We start from the raw sequence: 18,675 nt of genomic DNA, 5'->3' as shown, positions 1-18,675 counted from the left end.
CTGCAAAACCTCTTCCGGCTCCTGAAAAACACTACCTGCAGTAACCACAAGAGGTCACCAGGTGGCGCCCCTCCACCCCAAACCTGAAGGTTGGGGGAAAGAATTCTAAAACGTCAACAGCAATTGCTCAGCCAAAAGCAAAATAAAACCAGGACCCTCCGGCATTAACCGCCAGGCTGCTCTGCCTCTCATGCTACGGCTTGATGCTTCTCCCAAGATGCAGTTATCATGGTTGGAACCAAGCCACTGGCTCTGAGAGACACAGCAGCCTTCTGGCAAGCCTGCAACGCACTGGACGGCAGCTCCGAGCAGCCAGCATTGGCCATGTGCTCCCAGGCTCCCTGCCTTCGCCTTACCCAGGGACAGGGGAGTGGAGAGGGACCAACCCCACCCACCGCAGGGTTGCAGGATGTGTGTTGTGGTGCACAGCTCCCTTCGGAGAAGGCCCTTCCCTCTGGGGGAGAACCTCCATCACGACTGGCTGGAAAGCAAACCTTTTGGAAAAGCAAGACAGTTAACAGCTTATTTATTAATCAATCAACAGCCCCCCCTCATTTAATGCATTTATATTGAACTGAAATACTTTATTGTGACTTGTACAACTTGTATATAGTGAGATTACACGAGCATCACCTACTCAGCTCTCTTAGTCTTAATTCCCCTCGTTTACTGTATTATATCACACCTTCCTTCCTCCAAGTGACGCAGGTGGCACTGTGGGTTAAACCACAGAGCCTAGGACTTGCCAATCAGAAGGTTGGTGGTTCGAATCTCCGTGACGGGGTGAGCTCCTGTTGCTCAGTCCCTGCTCCTGCCAACCTAGCAGTTCGAAAGCACATCAAAGTGCAAGTAGATAAATACTTCCGGCGGGAAGGTAAATGGTGTTTCTGTGCGCTGCTCTGGTTCACCAGAAGCGGCTTAGTCATGCTGTACCACATGATGTGGAAGCTGTACGCTGACTCCCTTGGCCAATAAAGAGAGATGAGCGCCACAACCCCAGAGTCGGCCACGACTGGACCTAATGGTCAGGGGTCCCTTTACCTTCTACTCCTTCCTCCAAGGAGCTCAAGACAGTGTTCGTGGCTCTCCTCCTCATTCCCACAAGAACCCTGTCAGGTTGGTTTGGCTGAGAGGCAGTGACTGGGCTGAGAGGCATGGCTCAGCAGGGATTTGAACCCTGGTCTCTCTCAGGTCATCATCCAACACTCTAGGTCAAAGGTAAAGGTAAAGGACCCCTGGGCAGTTAAGTCCAGCCAAAAGCGACTATGGGGTAGCAGCACACATCTTGCTATCAGGCCGAGGGAGCCGGCGTTTGTCCACAGACAGCTTTCTGGGTCATGTGGCCAGCAGGACTAAACTGCTTCTGGCGCAACGAAACACCGTGACAGAAACCAGAGCACATGGAAATGCCATTTACCTTCCCGCTGTAGCTGTACCTATTTATCTACTTGCACTGGTGTGCTTTCGAAGTGCTAGGTTAGCAGAAGCTGGGACAGAGCAACAGGAGCTCACCCAGTTGCGGGGATTCGAACTGCTGACCTTCAGGCCGAGGGAGCCGGCATTTGTCCACAGACAGCTTTCTGGGTCATGTGGCCAGCAGGACTAAACCGCTTCTGGCGCAACAGGACACCATGACGGAAACCAGAATGCCGTTTACCTAGTGGTACCTATTTATCTACTTGCACCGGCGTGCTTTTGAACTGCTATGTTGGCAGGAGCAGGGACTGAGCAACGGGAGCTCACCCCATCACGGGGATTCGAACCGCCGACCTTCTGATCGGCAAGCCCAAGAGGCTCGGAGGTTTAGACCACAGTGCCATCTGCGTCCCTCCAACACTCTAACCACTATGCCACACTGACTCTCCTTAAAGGCTCACCACTAGGGTTGACAGGTCAGGAGCGCCCCAGACCCTGGGATTTCAGGGCTGAGACCTGGGGCAGCCCCTGGTGATGCTATGGGGGGGCTGTGGGAGGTGGTTAATTGGGAGAGAGGAAGGGAAGAGGGTAGTGATGTCACAGGCCCCAAGGAGGTCAATGCCCCCCTGGAGATGGAGGTTAATTAGGGGGAGAGGGAAGGCAGGCCCCACTTTCTATCACATCACTTCTGTTCCTCTTCAAGTGTGGGATCCTGAAATTTGAATTCTGGAAATTTGGCCAGATCTCCTCCACCATACAACCGCTGGAGCTTGACCATTTATTCACGTAAGCCTTTTTCATATTCCGGACCGACATCAACAGGGCCACCAGTTTTCTGGCTCTCTGTGTTATATTCTCTGATCTTGTCCGAAAAAGAGTTTCTTGCACAGGACTAAGTTCCTTTGACTTATTAAAAGCAATGGCCGAAAAGCCAACATTTCTATGCAAGTGGAAGGAGATTGCAGAACAGAGCTGTTGGAGAATCATGATGTATTTGTAGAAATTTCAGCTCCTTGCTTCCTGTCCCCGCTGCTCCACCAGAACAGAGGGGGAACAGGAGAATTCATTTCGGGATGAAGGGAGCTAGCCAAACTGCCCATGAGTTGTGCCCTATTGCGCCAATTCTTGCGCCAAAAACCACCTTTGGTGCAAGGGCTGCCTTCATTTCAGAGTTGGTGATAAACACACACACACACACACACACACACACACACACACCACATCTCAAGACACAGACACGGAAGATGTTCTGGGGACTAGAAACATGCCCTCCAGGAGTTACCTAAAAGGATTTTGGAAGTGCAGAGGATGGGAAGCAGCGAGGCTTAATGGGCTCCGTCAGAACATCTCAAATCCAGGCCTGGAGCCTTCTTGCACAATTCCTACTTTCTTCAGAAATTCATGCTTTGTGTGTGTGTTTGGGGGGGCGAGGGCGGCGGGAAATGACTACAGATCTTGTATAATTACCATCATCATTTGCCCACAGGGGCGGGGGGGGGGACAGTTCTTGGCAAACGTTACCCAGAAACGAGGGTAAAGTCCATTCTTCTCTTTGAGGCAGATAGATAGATATATCTATCATCTGCTTAATGCCAAGAGCAGATTTCTCCGTTCCCAAAGAGCAAAGGGGCACTGCGTTGGCACTGCTGGCATATGGAGAGGTAGTGCTGTATAGTGGGAAGAGAGGGTTGGGCTGGGACATGGGAGACACCCCGGTTCAAATCCCCTGCTAGGCTGTGAGGGCCCGGTGGGTGACCTGGGGCCTGCCAGAGTCACTCAGCCTAAGCTTCCTCACAGGGTTGTTGTGAGATTAAAGCGGGGAAATGGGAAGGAGAGAATCATGCACGTCGCGCCGAGTTTCTTGGGAGAAAAAGTTAATGGAATGATAAAGAAGTAACTTCTCCAGAAGAACAGGCCACAGCTTGGCCCCCCCCCCCCCCCCGAAGGGGTGTCTCCTGGCATGTGTTCTTAAGAGAGGCAGTGGTAGTGTATTGGATAGAGCAGGGGTCAGCAAACTTTTTCAGCAGGGGGCCGGTCCACTGTCCCTCAGACCTTGTGGGGGGCCGGACTATATTTTTTTGGGGGGAGGGAATTATGAACAAATTCCTATGCCCCACAAATAACCCAGAGATGCATGTTAAATAAAAGCACACATTCTACTCATGTAAAAATGTAAAAACTCTCTGATTCTCACTCTTCTATCATCGCTGCAGCCAACTCATTCGTTTGCGGTCTAAATATTATAGCATCTTAGCAGCAGCGCCTAATGCCCAATGAAGAGATCCGTTTCCCCCAATTAAAGAACTGATAGAGATTTCCTCGCTTGGGTGGAAATCGCTTCTCAGGAGCCAGGAGCCTGGAGGGAGGCAGTGAGGAGGGGGTCACCCAAATGATCCGTGTATGGTCAACAAAGACATCTTCTAAATTTATCAGATGCTATCACCGTCGCCACTCTCACAACCCCAGACAAAAAGATCTGAGAGCCTAAAAACCTATCTGCCCAGTTGATGAAAATGGTAATAATAATAATAATAATAATAATAATAATAATAATAATAGTTTTGCTGCTGCTGCTGTTACGCAGGCTGCCCAATAACCTCCATTCTCTGGAAACCTCATGATAAAAAGTAAGGAAGAGTAACAAGCCATATTAAGGAGCAAGACCAAAGCAAACAGCTTAAAAAACTTGGTTGTGACCAGCAGATGGAAAGCTGCTAGACTTCCAAAACTAAGGACTACTGATTGATTGATTGATTGATACACCAGCTTTTTCTGCAAGGAACTAGAGGCAGTGTACGTGGCTGTACTCCTCGCCATTTGATCCTCACAACAACCCTGAGAGGTAGGTCAGGCTGAGATACCCTGACTGGCCTCACCACTAGAGTTGAGCCTCCCAAGCCACAAGTTTTCAGGGCCCAGACATGCGACCTGGGGGCGGCCCCTGGTGATGTCGTGGGGGACGGACTACAGGATAAATCCTTGCGTTAAGAGAAATCCTTGACATTTGCAAGTATCTGCGTCTTTTAAAATTATATTCCTGCGGTTCTGGGAGATAAGGGCTGGGCAATGGAAGTGGTGGGGGGGCTGCAAGTCCTTCTGGTGGCCCCAAGACTTTTGCCTTGAACCTGGAAGGACAACACAGCCCACCTCTCTCACCCCATAGATCAAGTGCACTTGCTGCCCTTCCTACGGCTGAGCCCATTTCTTACAGATGGCCATTTATTTTGAACGCCTATCCGGACTTTTCGCTTGGCAATACGTATCGATTTATATGCTCTGAGATGGATGTATTGATTGTCGCTGTATTATTAATGTGAGGTGATGTTTTCTTTAATGTCCTGCTTTTTCCTCTACGTATTTTGTTTCTTTAAACCCACCACTTGCTATATAAATCAGTAAGAATATCCTTCCTGGGTAATTGACACCAGTCTCATATACGTAATGGTTACCTGTAGATCGCTAAGCCAGAAAAGGTCATGGTCAAAGGTCAAAGTAGAGTTGGAAGGGACCCCAAGGGTCATCTAGTCCAACCCCCTGGGTTGCGGGAATCTCAGCTAAAGCATCCCTGACAGATGACCACCCAACCTCTGCTTAAAAACCTTCAAGGAGGGAGGGAGACCATTCAACTGAAGAACAGCTCTGGCTCTAAGAAAGTTCCTCCTGATCCTTTGTCAGGATCTCCTTTCTTGTCACTTGAAGCCATGGGTTCGAGTCCTACCCTCCAGAGCAGGAAACCCTCCAACCAGCTCTGCTCAAAAGAACCACTGACCTCCTCCAGTGATCTTGATAAAGGTAACCTTTGGTCTTCACAAGGCGTCTGCAAAACGCAGCCCCAGGTCTTTAGCCCAACAACTATTATAAAGGTAAAGGTAAAGGTACCCCTGCCCGTACGGGCCAGTCTTGACAGACTCTAGGGTTGTGCGCTCATCTCACTCTATAGGCTGGGGGCCAGCGCTGTCCGCAGACACTTCCGGGTCACGTGGCCAGCGTGACAAAGCTGCATCTGGCGAGCCAGCGCAGCACATGGAACGCCGTTTACCTTCCTGCTGGTAAGCGGTCCCTATTTATCTACTTGCACCAGGGGGGGCTTTCGAACTGCTAGGTTGGCAGGCGCTGGGACCGAACGACGGGAGCGCACCCCACCGCGGGGATTCGAACCGCCGACCATGCGATCGGCAAGTCCTAGGCACTGAGGTTTTACCCACAGCGCCATCCGCGTCCCTAACAACTATTATATATTATACCAATACAGTCGTACCTCAGAAGTCGAACGCCTTGCGAGACGAACGTTTTCCCGAACACCGCAAACCTGGAAGTGAGTGTTCCAGTTTGTGAACGTTCTTTGGAACCCGAACGTCCGACGTGGGTTCCATGGCTTCCGATTGGCTGCAGGAGCTTCCTGCAGCCAATCGGAAGCCGCGCCTTGGTTCCCAAATGTTATGGAAGTCGAACGGACTTCTGGAACGGATTTTGTTTGACTTCCAAAGTTGTTGTTTAGTCATGTCCGACTCTTCATGACCCCATGGACCAGAGCATGTCAGGCACTCCTGTCTTTGACGTCCGAGGTACGACGGTATATATACTAATTATACTAATATATTCATGGCTTGGAAGTTAAAATCCCTCCCCGCCCCCGTACAAATAACTGGCAGGATGGCACATTCAGATTAGTTCTGGGTGAGAGGGTCATATTCTGTTAGGCACTATTTTCTCTATTGAAGCATTGCAAATGTCCAATATTCACTCTCACAGTCCAGCCAGGTTTTGCATGCAGGAAGTCACAGCTTCACAGCTAGAAAAGTCCTCTCTCGTGCCTTGGAGAGTGACTGCCAATCAGAAGACATGGGTTGGGCTGGGTGCACCAATGGTCGGAGAAGTTCCTGTTGCCCAAGACGTCAACGGACTGAACGTTGGATCTGCAGGTTCCCAGAAGCCCCCCACTCTGGCCAGCACGGCCAATCATCAGAAAGTTTCAGCCCAGCAGCATCTAAAGATGCCCCCCTACCTTTGCTTCAACACAACACAACAGAGAGTAAGATGGTCTTAACTGGTCCTCCTGAAGCCTTGCAGAGAATCAGCATTGCTAGTTCCCCAGGTGGGGGAGCTGGGCACCTTCACTGGAGAAGCCCCAATCCCAGAGGGAGTGTGGCTTCCAAATGAGGAGGGATTAATAAATATTATTATTATTATTATTATTAATTTATTTCTACCCAGCCACTCTGGGCAGCTCTCAACAGAATAGTAAAAAGGTAAAGGGACCCCTGACCATTAGGTCCAGTCATGGACGACTCTGAGGTTGCAGCGCTCATCTCGCTTTATTGGGCGAGGGAGCCAGCATACAGCTTCCGGGTCATGTGGCCAACACTATTTATCTACTTGCACTTTGAGGTGCTTTCCAACTGCTAGGTTGGAGCAGGGACTGAGCAACGGGAGCTCACCCCATCATGGGGATTCGAACCACTGACCTTCAGATCGGCAAGCCCTAGGCTCTGTGGTTTAACCCACAGAGTCACCCGTGTCCATCAACAGAATATTAAAAACACAATAAAACTTCAAACATTAAAAACTTCCCTAAACAGGGCTGCCTTCAGATGTCTTCTAAAAGTCAGATGGTTGCTTATTTCCTTGACATCTGATGGGAGGCTGTTCCACAGGGCAGGCGCCACCACTGAGAAGGCCCTCTGCCAGGTTCCCTGTAACCACACTTCTCGCAGGGAGGGAACTGCCAGGAGGCCCTTGGAGCCTGATAACCTGAACCAAGTGCAGGCAGAAATCAAGCTGCAGAGAGACACCTCCCTCAGGCACCCAGCTCCCTCTTGTTGTTGGCATCTGTCTCGAGAGACAATGGAGTGCGCCTCTGGGGGTGAAGCCAAACCCTTTGCACTAGCAGCACCCATAGCAGGTCAAAGGCAGCACCTAAAACAGGGCTTGTGTGTTACGGTCCGGTTCACAGGCGATTGAGGTCCCGGCTGGGGACATCGGGATGGGGGCAAGATGGCGGGGTGGGAGCAGGAACTGGAGTCCAGAAGCCAGGAGTCAGGAAGCCAAGAGTCTGAGGGTCAGAGACCTGGGAGTCACGAAGTCAAGGGTCCCAGGATCAAGAAGCAAGGAGTCATTAAGTCAAGGATCCGAGGATCAAGAAGCAAGGAGTCATGAAGTCAAGGATCCGAGGATCAAGAAGCAAGGAGTCACGAAGTCAAGGGTCCGAGGATCAAGGATCAAGAAGCAAGGAGTCAAATGCAGCAAGGCAGGGCACGTGTTGCTGTGGCAAAGAGCCGGAGGGAAATGCTGACCTTATATCCCTTCCCGGCTCTTGCCACCAGGTGCTGTGAGTTACCAATCAGCCTCACCTGTGTGGCTGCTCCTTGCCTCTTCAGAACAAACTTAGGAAGGCCTCAGACCTGCGGAGTACCATTGGTCACAGGGCCTGGCTCCTGCACGCACACCTGACATTGTGACCCACATAGGAAGAGCCCACTGGATCAGGCCAATGGCCCACCTAGTCCAGCATCTTGCTCTCACAGCTCTCAACCAGAAGCAGGATCCAACCACAAGGGCCCTCTCCCCTCATGCAATTTCCAGCAAGTGGTATTCAGAAGCATTGTTGCCCCTGACCGTGGAGGCAGAGCAGAGCCTTTGTGGCCTAGTCTCCTCTGCAAATTTGTCCAATCCTCTTTTAAAACCACCCAAGTTGGCAGCCATCATTACCTCCTGTGGCAGAGAGTTCCATGGTTTTAACTATGTGCTACGTGAATCTTCCGGTTTCACGACCTGTGGGGCTTCACCCCAACGCTTACCAATCACCTTGGACGGGGGGTCGGGAGAGATTGTTCCTGGGGTGTCCTCCCCCAGCCAAGGAGGCCTCTTTGAACCAATTAAGTTCACATCATTCAGTGCTCCCTGACCTCTATGCCAGCTTTGCCCAGGGCAAAGGAACCCACTCTCCACGCTTCCAAACTCACCCTCGGGTGCCAAAGATCTGGGCCTCAGAGCCCCTCGCAGTCGAGGAACCAGCCAAGGCGAGGCAGCAAATTGCAAAATTAAACAAACCGAGTGACTCATGTAGCCGTCCATTATTTATGCTGGCATTGAATAATTCATTGGGGAGCCTCGGTTTCCTAAGCGCAGCCGCCGCCAATTTTTCCACTCTGTCGCACGAGCCCAGGGCCCCGGCCACAAGGCTGCCACCGGGGCATCAACAGGGTCCCCCCTCTGCTTCTCCCTGCATGCGCACGGGAGCGGAAGCGACAGCAAAAGGGCACCTGCGCATTGCCAAACCCGGCTGGCCCACGTACACGAGTTCCAGTGCGCCTGAGTGCGCCAGCGACGCAAAACAGCACGAGAGGGTGGCCAATTTTGTCGCACGGCGGCCGCGGCAGTGAGACTTGGACGGCCAATTGCCCGCATCGGCAAAAGCGAAAAGGCAGAGTGTCACAATGCAAGTTGGCATCCAAGAACCCACTGAGCCGATCTGAAAATGATCCCAACTGCTCCTCATGCGTAAAGGGCACAACTTGCCATACAGCTGGTTTACAGTTTAACTCTGCACTGTGCGAAGGAGGACTTCCTTTCATCACTGCCCTGAATCTTCTAACATTCAGCTTTGTCACTTGTCGACGAGTTCCAGTGTTATGAGAGGGAGGAAACTTTCCTCTATTCAGTTTCTCCACGATGTGCATAATTCTACAGGCCTTTTCCTTGCCTTTTCCTAAACACTGCCGCCTTTCTTTCATAGAGGAGCTGCACCTGCAGCATGGAGATAAATACCACTGGCCTACATTGCAGGGTTGGTTTTCAGGACTGTGGACATGCAAAAGGGTGCCGAATACTTCAAACCACCAGCACGGTGTAGTGGTTAGAGTGTCAGACTAAGACCAGGGTTCAAATCCCGACTCTGCCACAAAGCTCACTGTTTGACCTTGGGCCAGCCACTCTTATCTCTCGGCTTAGCCTACCTCACAGGGCAGTTGTGGAGATTAAATGAGAAGGGAAAGAACCATGTGTGCCACCTTGGTCTCCTTGGAGAAAGAGGTAGAACAGAAACACAATAAATTTTATATATTTATATACTGTATTTTTTGCTCTATAAGACTCACTTTCCCCCTCCTGTGGAAATGTGTGTGCATCTTATGGAGCGAATGCAGGCTGCGCAGCTATCCCAGAAGCCAGAACAGCAAGAGGGATTCCTGCTTTCGCTGCACAGCGATCCCTCTTGCTCTTCTGGCTTCTGAGATTCAGAATATCTTTTTTCTTGTTTTCCTCCTCCAAAAACTAGGTGCGCCTTGTGGTCTGGTGCGTCTTGTAGAGCGAAAATACAGTATATGCTGCTTGCATGAGCTACACAGGGGACTCTTGGGAGAGGAGCTGTCCTTGGTTCTGAAGATAGCATTTGACACCCCACCTACGCCTCCCTGCCCAGGCCATTTCCTTTGCACCTGCCCAAGGTGGGGCAGGAAGTGGAGAAGCTTTGGGCAAGAGTCCATTCAGTAGATACAAGCACCAGCTGGGCATGTAGAAGGTCTCAGGCTGGCAGCATCTCCAAGTAAGACCCTCTCTCTGGGACCCACTGGATGGCTGGATGGTCTGATGCTTTGAGTTGCTAGAAGGCCCGTTTAAATCAGCCCCTTACTCAGAACTATGAGGACTAGGAACTTACTTTATTTCTAGAGGGCTGAAGTTCAGTGGCAGAAGGTCCCAGGCTCAACTTCCAGCAGCATCTCCAGGTGTGACCCGTGCTGTCTCAGGCTCTGGACAGCCACTGACTGCCGGTCAGTGTAGACATTACTGAGCTCGGTGGGCCAGTGACCTGTCTCGATATATACAGCAGCTTTCTAGGTTCCTTCCTGGGAGAGGAAGCTGGTTTTGGAGCCACCTGGCTGTGTACTGAGATAGCCAACCTCAGACACACACAAACACACACAGCTGTTTCAGGTTATAATTGCCACCGGTGCTTTGATCAAAAAGGCAGGAAGCATAAGCCAGGAAGGCAACTAGCAAAAAGGCCTTGACCCGGCACATTAAGGATTGTGCATTTTTGCAAATTGGGGGGGGGGGGGGAGCCCAAAACAGCCCCTATTTCAGGCCATGCAATGGTCACCTTTTAACATAAGAAGAGGCTGCTGGATCAGACCAGCGACCCATCTAATCCAGCATCTTGTTCCCACATTGGCCGACCAGCAGGGCTGGGCAATATATCGACACACCGCCCCAAACTGGTTTGAAGTCCATATCGTGATACCGGTTTCATATTTTTTGACCTGGCAACATATCACGAATCATTGTGTGTGTTTGTGTGCTATCACAATGGGGGGGGGGGGCGTGAAGCCAGCCAATGCTTCTCTTGATCCCTGCAGCCCCCGTCGGCTCAGCTCTCCCCGGCCTCATGCAGGGAGCAGCAAATCACAAGAGCCAGCGTTGGCATAAAAATAAAAAGTAGAGCCAGCCGCTGCCTCTGCACAGCTCCATCCTTATTTCAGACATCGTAATACATCAGAATATTGCTGTTTAGCTGGTGATATATCACACTGTTGAAAACCAGATGTTGCCCAGCCCAGATGCCTGGGAGAAACCATCAAGTGCAACTCTCCCCTCATGTGATTTCCAGCAACTGGTATTCAAAAGCATTCCTGCCTCTGATTCCAGGCACAGGGAATAGCCATTGTTGCTTGCAGCCCTCAATAGCTGTCCTCCCCCATGAATTGGCCTAAACCTCATTTTAAACCAGGGGTCAGCAAAGTTTTTCAGCAGGGGGCCAGTCCACTGTCCCTCAGACCTTGTGAGGGGCCGGACTATATTTTGAAAGAAAAAAAAGAACGAAATAACCCAGAGATGCATTTTAAATAAAAGGACACATTCTACTCATGTAAAAACACGCTGATTCCCGGACCGTCCGTGGGCCGGATTTAGAAGGCGCTTGAGCCAGATCCGGACCCCGGGCCTTAGGTTGCCTAAAAAGGTAAAGGTAAAGGGACCGCTGACCATAGGTCCAGTTGTGACTGACTCTAGGGTTGCGGCGCTCATCTTGCTTTATGGCCGAGGGAGCCGGCATACAGCTTCCGGGTCATGTGGGCAGTATGACTAAGCCACTTCTGGCGAACCAGAGCAGCGCACGGAAACGCCGTTTACCTTCTCGCCGGAGTGGTACCTATTTATCTAGTTGCACTTTGATGTGCTTTTGAACTGCTAAGTTGGCAGGAGCAGGGACTAAGCAATGGGAGCTCACCCCGTCGTGTGGATTCGAACCACCGACCTTCTGATCGGCAAGTCCTAGGCTCTGTGGTTTAACCCACAGTGCCAGCTGCGTCCCTTTAGGTTGCCTACCCATGTTTTAAACCATCCTGCGGGAACAAGGTCTATAATTTGATTATGTGCCCTGTGTAGAAGGAGATCTTTTTATCTGTCCTGAATCTTCCAACACTTAGCTTCATTGCATGCCCACAAGTTCTAGCATTAGAAGAGAGGGAGAAAAACTCTTCTCCATTTTTCCCATTCCACAATTTTATAAACTTCTGTATTGCCTCCTCCGAGTCACTTTTCCTCTAAGCTAAGAAGCCCCAAATGCTGCAACCTTCCTTCACAGGGGAGTCCATCCACCCCCCCCCTTTGATATTTCCATTGCCCTTTTGGAAACCTTTACAGTTCCACAATCTCTTTTTGAGGTGAGGCATTCAGAGACATCACCTTGCTGACAAAGCCATGGTTTTCCCAGTAGTGATGTATGGAAGTGAGAACTGGACCATAAAGAAGGCTGATTGCCGAAGAATTGATGCTTTTGAATTATGGTGCTGGAGGAGACTCTTGAGAGTCCCATGGACTGCAAGAAGATCAAACCTCTCCATTCTGAAGGAAATCAGCCCTGAGTGCTCACTGGAAGGACAGATCCTGAAGCTGAGGCTCCAGTACTTTGGCACCTCATGAGAAGAGGAGACTCCCTGGAAAAGACCCTGATGTTGGGAAAGATGGAGGGCACAAGGAGAAGGGGACGACAAAGGACGAGATGGTTGGACAGTGTTCTCGAAGCTACAAACATGAGTCTGACCAAACTGCGAGAGGCAGTGGAAGACAGGAGTGCCTGGTGTGCTCTGGTCCATGGGGTCGCGAAGAGTCGGACACGACTAAACGACTAAACAACAACAACAACAACAACAATTCAGAATTGCACTCAGCATTATTCTGAGTGAGGTATGGCATTACGACGCTGAATTATTTTCAATTCCATTCTTAATGATCCCTCGCATGGATTTTGCCTTTTTTACTCTCCCTTCCCCAGCCTGAAAGGAGGGCAATGCCCCACGCAGAAGCCCCCAGGCAGAAGCTCAGCCCCAGGGCATCATACTTTGCAAAGGCAGGATTCTTATCCCTAGAGAAGGAAGAGGTTCTTGCTCACAGCAGCCGGCCTCCGGGCATCAGAGCGGGGTCCCTGTCCTCTGCCCTCCCTCTCCTGTCTCCAACAACCCATCATGTGCCTCTCCAAGGGCTCAGCTTGCTTTCAGGCCACTGGTTGGAAGGCACAGAGGGGAGGCTCAATAGGTTTGGGGGCTCCAGAGCTCAGACAAAGGTCTGGGCAGAGGCACAGTGCTCCATTTCGAAATGTGGGTTGAGACCTGCGTCAAATCCTGGCAATCTGAGCCAGGGGCCTGATTCTTTAGTTTGCAACACCTTGGAAGGAGGAGTTTTTCAGCAGCAAGGGGGAATGCATTCTGCACATGCACAGAAGCCCTGCCATTTTTTACTAGGACATGTCATAGGGACTGATCTCAGTGCCGGAATAAGGTTCCCAAACAGGGGTGGGCTACATCTGTGTGTGTGTGCCAGTCAAACAGGAGGCAGTGCTTGGTCATAAGAGTCACAGGATTCTAGAGCTGGAACAGACCTCCAGGGGTCATCTAGTCCAAACCCCTGCAATGCAGGAATCTCAACTGAAGCATCCCAGTCAAATGGCGCTCCAAGCTAGGTTTCAAAACCTCCAATGAAGGGAGTCTGAGGGAGCCCCTTTCCCCTGGCTCACAACTTGGTATAAGGCAGTTTCCTACCTGGGCATCGAACTATCCAGTTGGCCCAGGTGCCCTCTCTGCCTTTGAGGAACATGGGAGGCTGCCTTCTGCTGAGGATCCTCCTAGCTCAGTGTTGTCTGCACTGACTGGCAGCATTTCTCCAGGGTTTCTAGCACAGGGGACGGTTCCTGCCCTACCGGGAGATGCTTCTGGGGTCTGATCCTGAGACGTTTCTCCTGCAAAGCAGGTGCTTGACCACTGAGCTACACTCTCACACAGAGGACTAATTTAGCCAGCTAGCCCTGGTGATCATCTAATGTTTATTGGATTGATTTCCCCCCTACATTGATTTTTGAATTCTGAATTTATTGTTATTCAGGTTTTATACTGTATTTTATGCTGTTTTTTGTTGCATCAATTAAGTGTTTTGAATTTGTTGTTAGCTGCCCCGAGTCCAGTTTTCTGAATCGGGAAGGGCGGGGTATAAATAAAAATTTATTTATTATTTGGATGTCACACATATGTGTAAAGTCTCCCATCCCAAGGACAGGCTTCGCGGCTCCTCTCTGCCCTTGGAACTCCAGGTGAGCTGAGGGACTCATTGCACCCACTTTTCCACTCCCACCCAGGAACTGGCCAAAAGTTCAGGGGCTGGAGTAGATGACCCCTGGGGTTCCCTTCCAACTCTACAATTCTTTTTTTAAAAAAATTAACATCTTTATTGAAAGTTTGAAAAGTACATAGCGATATGTGCACCAGACATGGTGAGACGCAAACAAAGAAAGAGAAAGAGAGAGAAACAGAACCTGTGCAGAAGGGGAAACAAAGGGCAGTGGGGGGAAACCCAAAACTGTGTATTTCACAAGGTTGTTATGGTACTTGACCTTGAATTACGGTATGTACCTGGCACATGGAACCTTACCAAAGGACACTATGAGTGGACTCTCCATGCCCTTGCCACAGCAAAAAGACTGAAAAATAAAAATGCGTCTCCCTTCTACAGTTGGATAAAAGACTTCTACAAACTCACAACATAGGAACAACTTGCATATAAACGCAAACTTGCCATGGACAAATCCAACGATATTTGGAATCCATTCTTACAAATACAGTGGTACCTCTGGTTCCGAACGGGATCCGTTCCGGAGGCCCGTTCACAACATGAAAAGAATGCAACCCGCAGCAGCGCGTCTGTGCACGTGCGGGTTGCAATTCACCACTTCTGCGCATGCACGAGCGGCGAAACCCAGAAGTAACCCTTTCCAGTACTTCCAGGTCGCCGCGGGACACAACCTGAAAAAACGTAACATGAAGCAAACGTAACATGAGGTATGACTGTACTGTAATAGGTTAAGATCTGGTGAAGTAAAGGTAAAGGGACTCCTGACCATTAGGTCCAGTCGCAGACGACTCTGGGGTTGCAGCGCTCATCTCGCTTTACAAGCCAAGGGAGTCGGCGTACAGCTTCTGGGTTATGTGCCCAGCATGAGTAAGCCGCTTCTGGCGAACCAGAGCAGTGCATGGAAACGCCATTTATCTTCCCACCGGAGCGGTACCTATTTATCTTCTTGCATTTTGACATGCTTTGAACTGCTAGGTTGGCAGGAGCAGAAGTAAAGGTAAAGGTAAAGGGACCCCTGACCATTAGGTCCAGTTGTGGCCGATTCTGGGGTTGTGGCGCTCATCTCGCTTTATTGGCCGAGGGAGCCGGCGTACAGCTTCCGGGTCATGTGGCCAGCATGACTAAGCCGCTTCTGGCGAACCAGAGCAGCGCACGGAAACGCCGTTTACCTTCCCGCCAGAGCGGTACCTAATTATCTACTTGCACTTTGACGTGCTTTCGAACTGCTAGGTTGGCAGGAGCAGGGACCGAGCAACGGGAACCAGTGGCGTAGCGTGGGTTGTCAGCACCCGGGGCAAGGCAAGTAATTTGCGCCCCCTAACCCGTGGATTTGCACCCCCTAACCCGTGGATTTGCGCCCCCTAACCTGTGGATTTGCCCTAACCCCAGATGTTGCGCCCGGTGCGGCCGGCCCCCCCTGCACCCCCCACGCTACGCCACTGACGGGAACTCACCCCGTTGCGGGGATTTGAACCGCCGACCTTCTGATCGGCAAGTCCTAGGCTCTGTGGTTTAACCCACAGGGCCACCCGCGTCCCAGGAGCAGAAGTACAATCCTATGATAGGTGACCATGAAGGAACTGTCCCTCTGCCCCTGGAAGCTTCCCCATTTCCCCTTCCCTGAGTACGTGGCTTGGCTTGCTCATTGGCTTTGCGGGGGCCTCTCGCAGCAGCATTCTGGATTGTGCCGGCCAAAATTAAATCTGTGGAGGAGGTTTGCTGCCTTGCTATTTACACGGGGCAGTGTTTGGGGTGGGAGAGCCCTTGAGGGAAGGGCGGGGAGCCCTCCAGACACAAGGGCCCTGCATGCCAACAAATGCTCCTTTCAGACCAGGACTGGCAAGCACGCCAGGCGGAGGCAAGCAAAGCGGGCACGGTGCCAGGAGGGACTCTGAGTGGCTCCTATTGTTTTGCAGCCGGGTGCCCAGGAGTCACGGGTCATGTGCCAAGGAGGGGGGCAGAGTCCTCCGTTCCAGAGACCAGCCTGGTGGTGGCAGAAACACACACAGAGCAACATAGGAAACCTGCTATATACAGAGTCGGACCTTCGTGGTTCACCTAGCTCACTATTGCCAGCACTGACTGGCAGCAACGGCTCTCCAGGATTTCAGGCAGGGGCCATTCAAAAAGCTGGATGGACATCTGCTAAGGATACTTTCGTTGCAATTCCTGCATTTCAGGGGGTTGGGAGTAGACTAGCCTTGGGGGTTATTTCTACAACTCCACAATTCTTTGATTCTATTCTGGGAGATGCTGCCACCAGGGACTGAACCTGGGACCTTCTACATGCCAGACAGTTGCTCTCCTGCTGACCTGCAACACCTTCATCAAAGCTTGAGATTCTAGTCCTCATGTTTAACCAGAAACATAATGAGTTTGACCACTGGTTCAACTATATGGGGTAAGGACTGATAGAGAGGTCTCTCCCAGCCCCACCTGGAGGTGCTAAGTGGAGGGGACTAAGCCCAATACCTTCTGCATGCCAAGCGGGTGCCCTGCCACTAAGCTGCAGCCTTTAAGATGTTGGTAGCTGCCTTGGAGGGACGCGGGTGGCTCTGTGGGTTAAACCACAGAGCCTAGGACTTGCCGATCAGAAGGTTGGTGGTTCGAATCCCCGCGACGGGGTGAGCTCCCGTTGCTCGGTCCCTGCTCCTGCCCACCTAGCAGTTCGAAAGCACGTCTAAGTGCAAGTAGATAAATAGGTACTGCTCCGGTGGGAAGGTAAACGGCGTTTCCGTGCGCTGCTCTGGTTCGCCAGAAGCGGCTTAGTCATGCTGGCCACATGACCCGGAAGCTGTACGCCGGCTCCCTCGGCCAATAAAGCGAGATGACCGCCGCAACCCCAGAGTCGGCCACGACTGGACCTAATGGTCAGGGGTCCCTTTACCTGTACCTAAGCTGCCTTGGACTGAGTTAGACCATGCAGTTCTGCATAGTCTGGCTGGCAGTGACTTTCCACCGGCAAGCTCCCCAACCTGCCCCGCCCGGCAAAAGGCAAAATTTGCACTCACCGCAGGCTCCGGTGATAGACGGTTGTCTTGTCCACCCTGGAGACAGACAGAGAGAGGAGAGGAGAAGAGAAGGGGGAAACAGAAAAGACATGGGCAGATTAGTAACCAGGCAGGCATATCTCACCTTGTCACCAACAGTTAAAGACAGTTTTGCCTCTGTCAGAGCTTTCGGGGAAGGGTGACAGGGGTGGGTGGCCACATGATTCCTGCCGGCTGTCTTTCTGAAAGTGTGCGTGTTTCTGCATGTGTGTATATAATTTCATAAAATGGATACACCACTAGAATGCAAAAAAGAAAAAAAAGACTCAGAAAAAGAAAAACCAAGAAACAATCACAACCGTACTTTAAAACGTACAAAGAGTCAAAGCACTAAAAACCACCTCAGAATTTCTAAGCATCAAGATAGGCTTGCCTAAGTAATAATAATCATTTTTTTAAGCAAGCACCCAAAAAAGCACAGTGAAGGCGCCTGCCTGGTGTCAATGGGCAGGGAGTTCCAAAGTTCCAAACAGTCGAGTTTTTACAAATGTGGAGCGGGTATTTTGTGGCACCTGGAACAGGGCCAGTTAAACCGATCGAAGCAATCGAGCGGATGAAAATGAGATACCTGCGATTTCATAGGTAAACTGGTCCCAAGTTGTATGGAGCTACAGTATATGATTGCCCCCAGTTATTCTCCCCATCTGCACACAGTCCTGGGTTTTCATTGGGAGGAAATGCAGCGTGTGAACAGGTGAGAATACCGGAAGGGCTCAGCAGCCGCTGGAGCAAGCCAAAAGCAGCCCATCTTAGTCCAGCAGGAACACCAAGTGCCAGGTCCACACAGGACCGCCTGGAGAGACAGTGCTGCATAGTGGTTAGAGCTTCAGATTAGGACCCAGGAGAGACCAGGGGTTCAAATCCTCGCACTCGGCCATGCAGCTTCCACTGGGGGATCTTGGGGGCCAGTCACTGCCTCTCAGTCTCAGCTACACCTACCTCACAGGGTTGTTGTGGGGATCAAATGAGGGGGGGCCACTCTTGAACTCTTTGTGGTTCAAGGAGAGAGATAAATGCAGCAAATAAAATGAATGAATAAATGAATGGCAATACAGTGGTACCTCGGGTTAAGTACTTAATTTGTTCTGGAGGCCTGTTCTTAACCTGAAACTGTTCTTAACCTGAAGCACCACTTTAGCTAATGGGGCTTCCCGCTGCGCCACCGGAGCACGATTTCTGTTCTCATCCTGAAGCAAAGTTCTCAACCCGAGGTACTATTTCTGGGTTAGCGGAGTCTGTAACCTGAAGCGTATGTAAGCTGAAGCGTCTGTAACCCGAGGTACCACTGTACTCTCCCCTCTTGTGCCCCGCCTTGCAACTGTGACTAGTTGCCCTTCATAACTGAGAGCCTTATCCCCCCTCTTTCGAAGCCATCCAAGTCTCCTGCCTCCTGCAGAGGGAAGAGCTTTTAGAGCACGGTGCTGATAACGCCAAGGTTGCAGGTTCGATCTCGCATAGGACAGCTGCATATTCCTGCATTGCATGGGGCTGGACTAGATGATCCTCAGGGTCCCTTCCACCTCTAAATAGACATGAACAGTCTTATCAGAAAGGGAGAGAGTCCCACTGTTTAACTGCGCTGAGCGAAGAAGTA

General features: G+C 51.0%; 1 protein-coding gene across 5 annotated transcripts in view; it reads right to left on the bottom strand.

Moving 5' to 3' along the window:
* Window positions 1-18,675, bottom strand: part of RAP1GAP (RAP1 GTPase activating protein) — a 108,754-nt gene that overhangs the window by 66,816 nt on the left and 23,263 nt on the right. For all 5 annotated transcript variants that reach the window (XM_028741450.2, XM_028741449.2, XM_028741444.2 and 2 more), the window contains exon 2: window positions 17,043-17,078. Coding sequence is in view for 3 of the 5 variants with exons in the window: in XM_028741444.2 (XP_028597277.2) it covers window positions 17,043-17,078 (36 nt within the window). In the remaining 2 variants the exon portion in view is untranslated. The remainder of the gene's footprint in view (window positions 1-17,042; window positions 17,079-18,675) is intronic.

Source organism: Podarcis muralis, chromosome 7 (assembly GCF_964188315.1).
Source record: "Podarcis muralis chromosome 7, rPodMur119.hap1.1, whole genome shotgun sequence".
NCBI classification, from domain to species: domain Eukaryota; kingdom Metazoa; phylum Chordata; class Lepidosauria; order Squamata; family Lacertidae; genus Podarcis; species Podarcis muralis.
The sequence above is the reverse complement of the archived record's forward strand: the minus strand, read 5'-3'. Positions and strand labels throughout refer to the sequence as shown.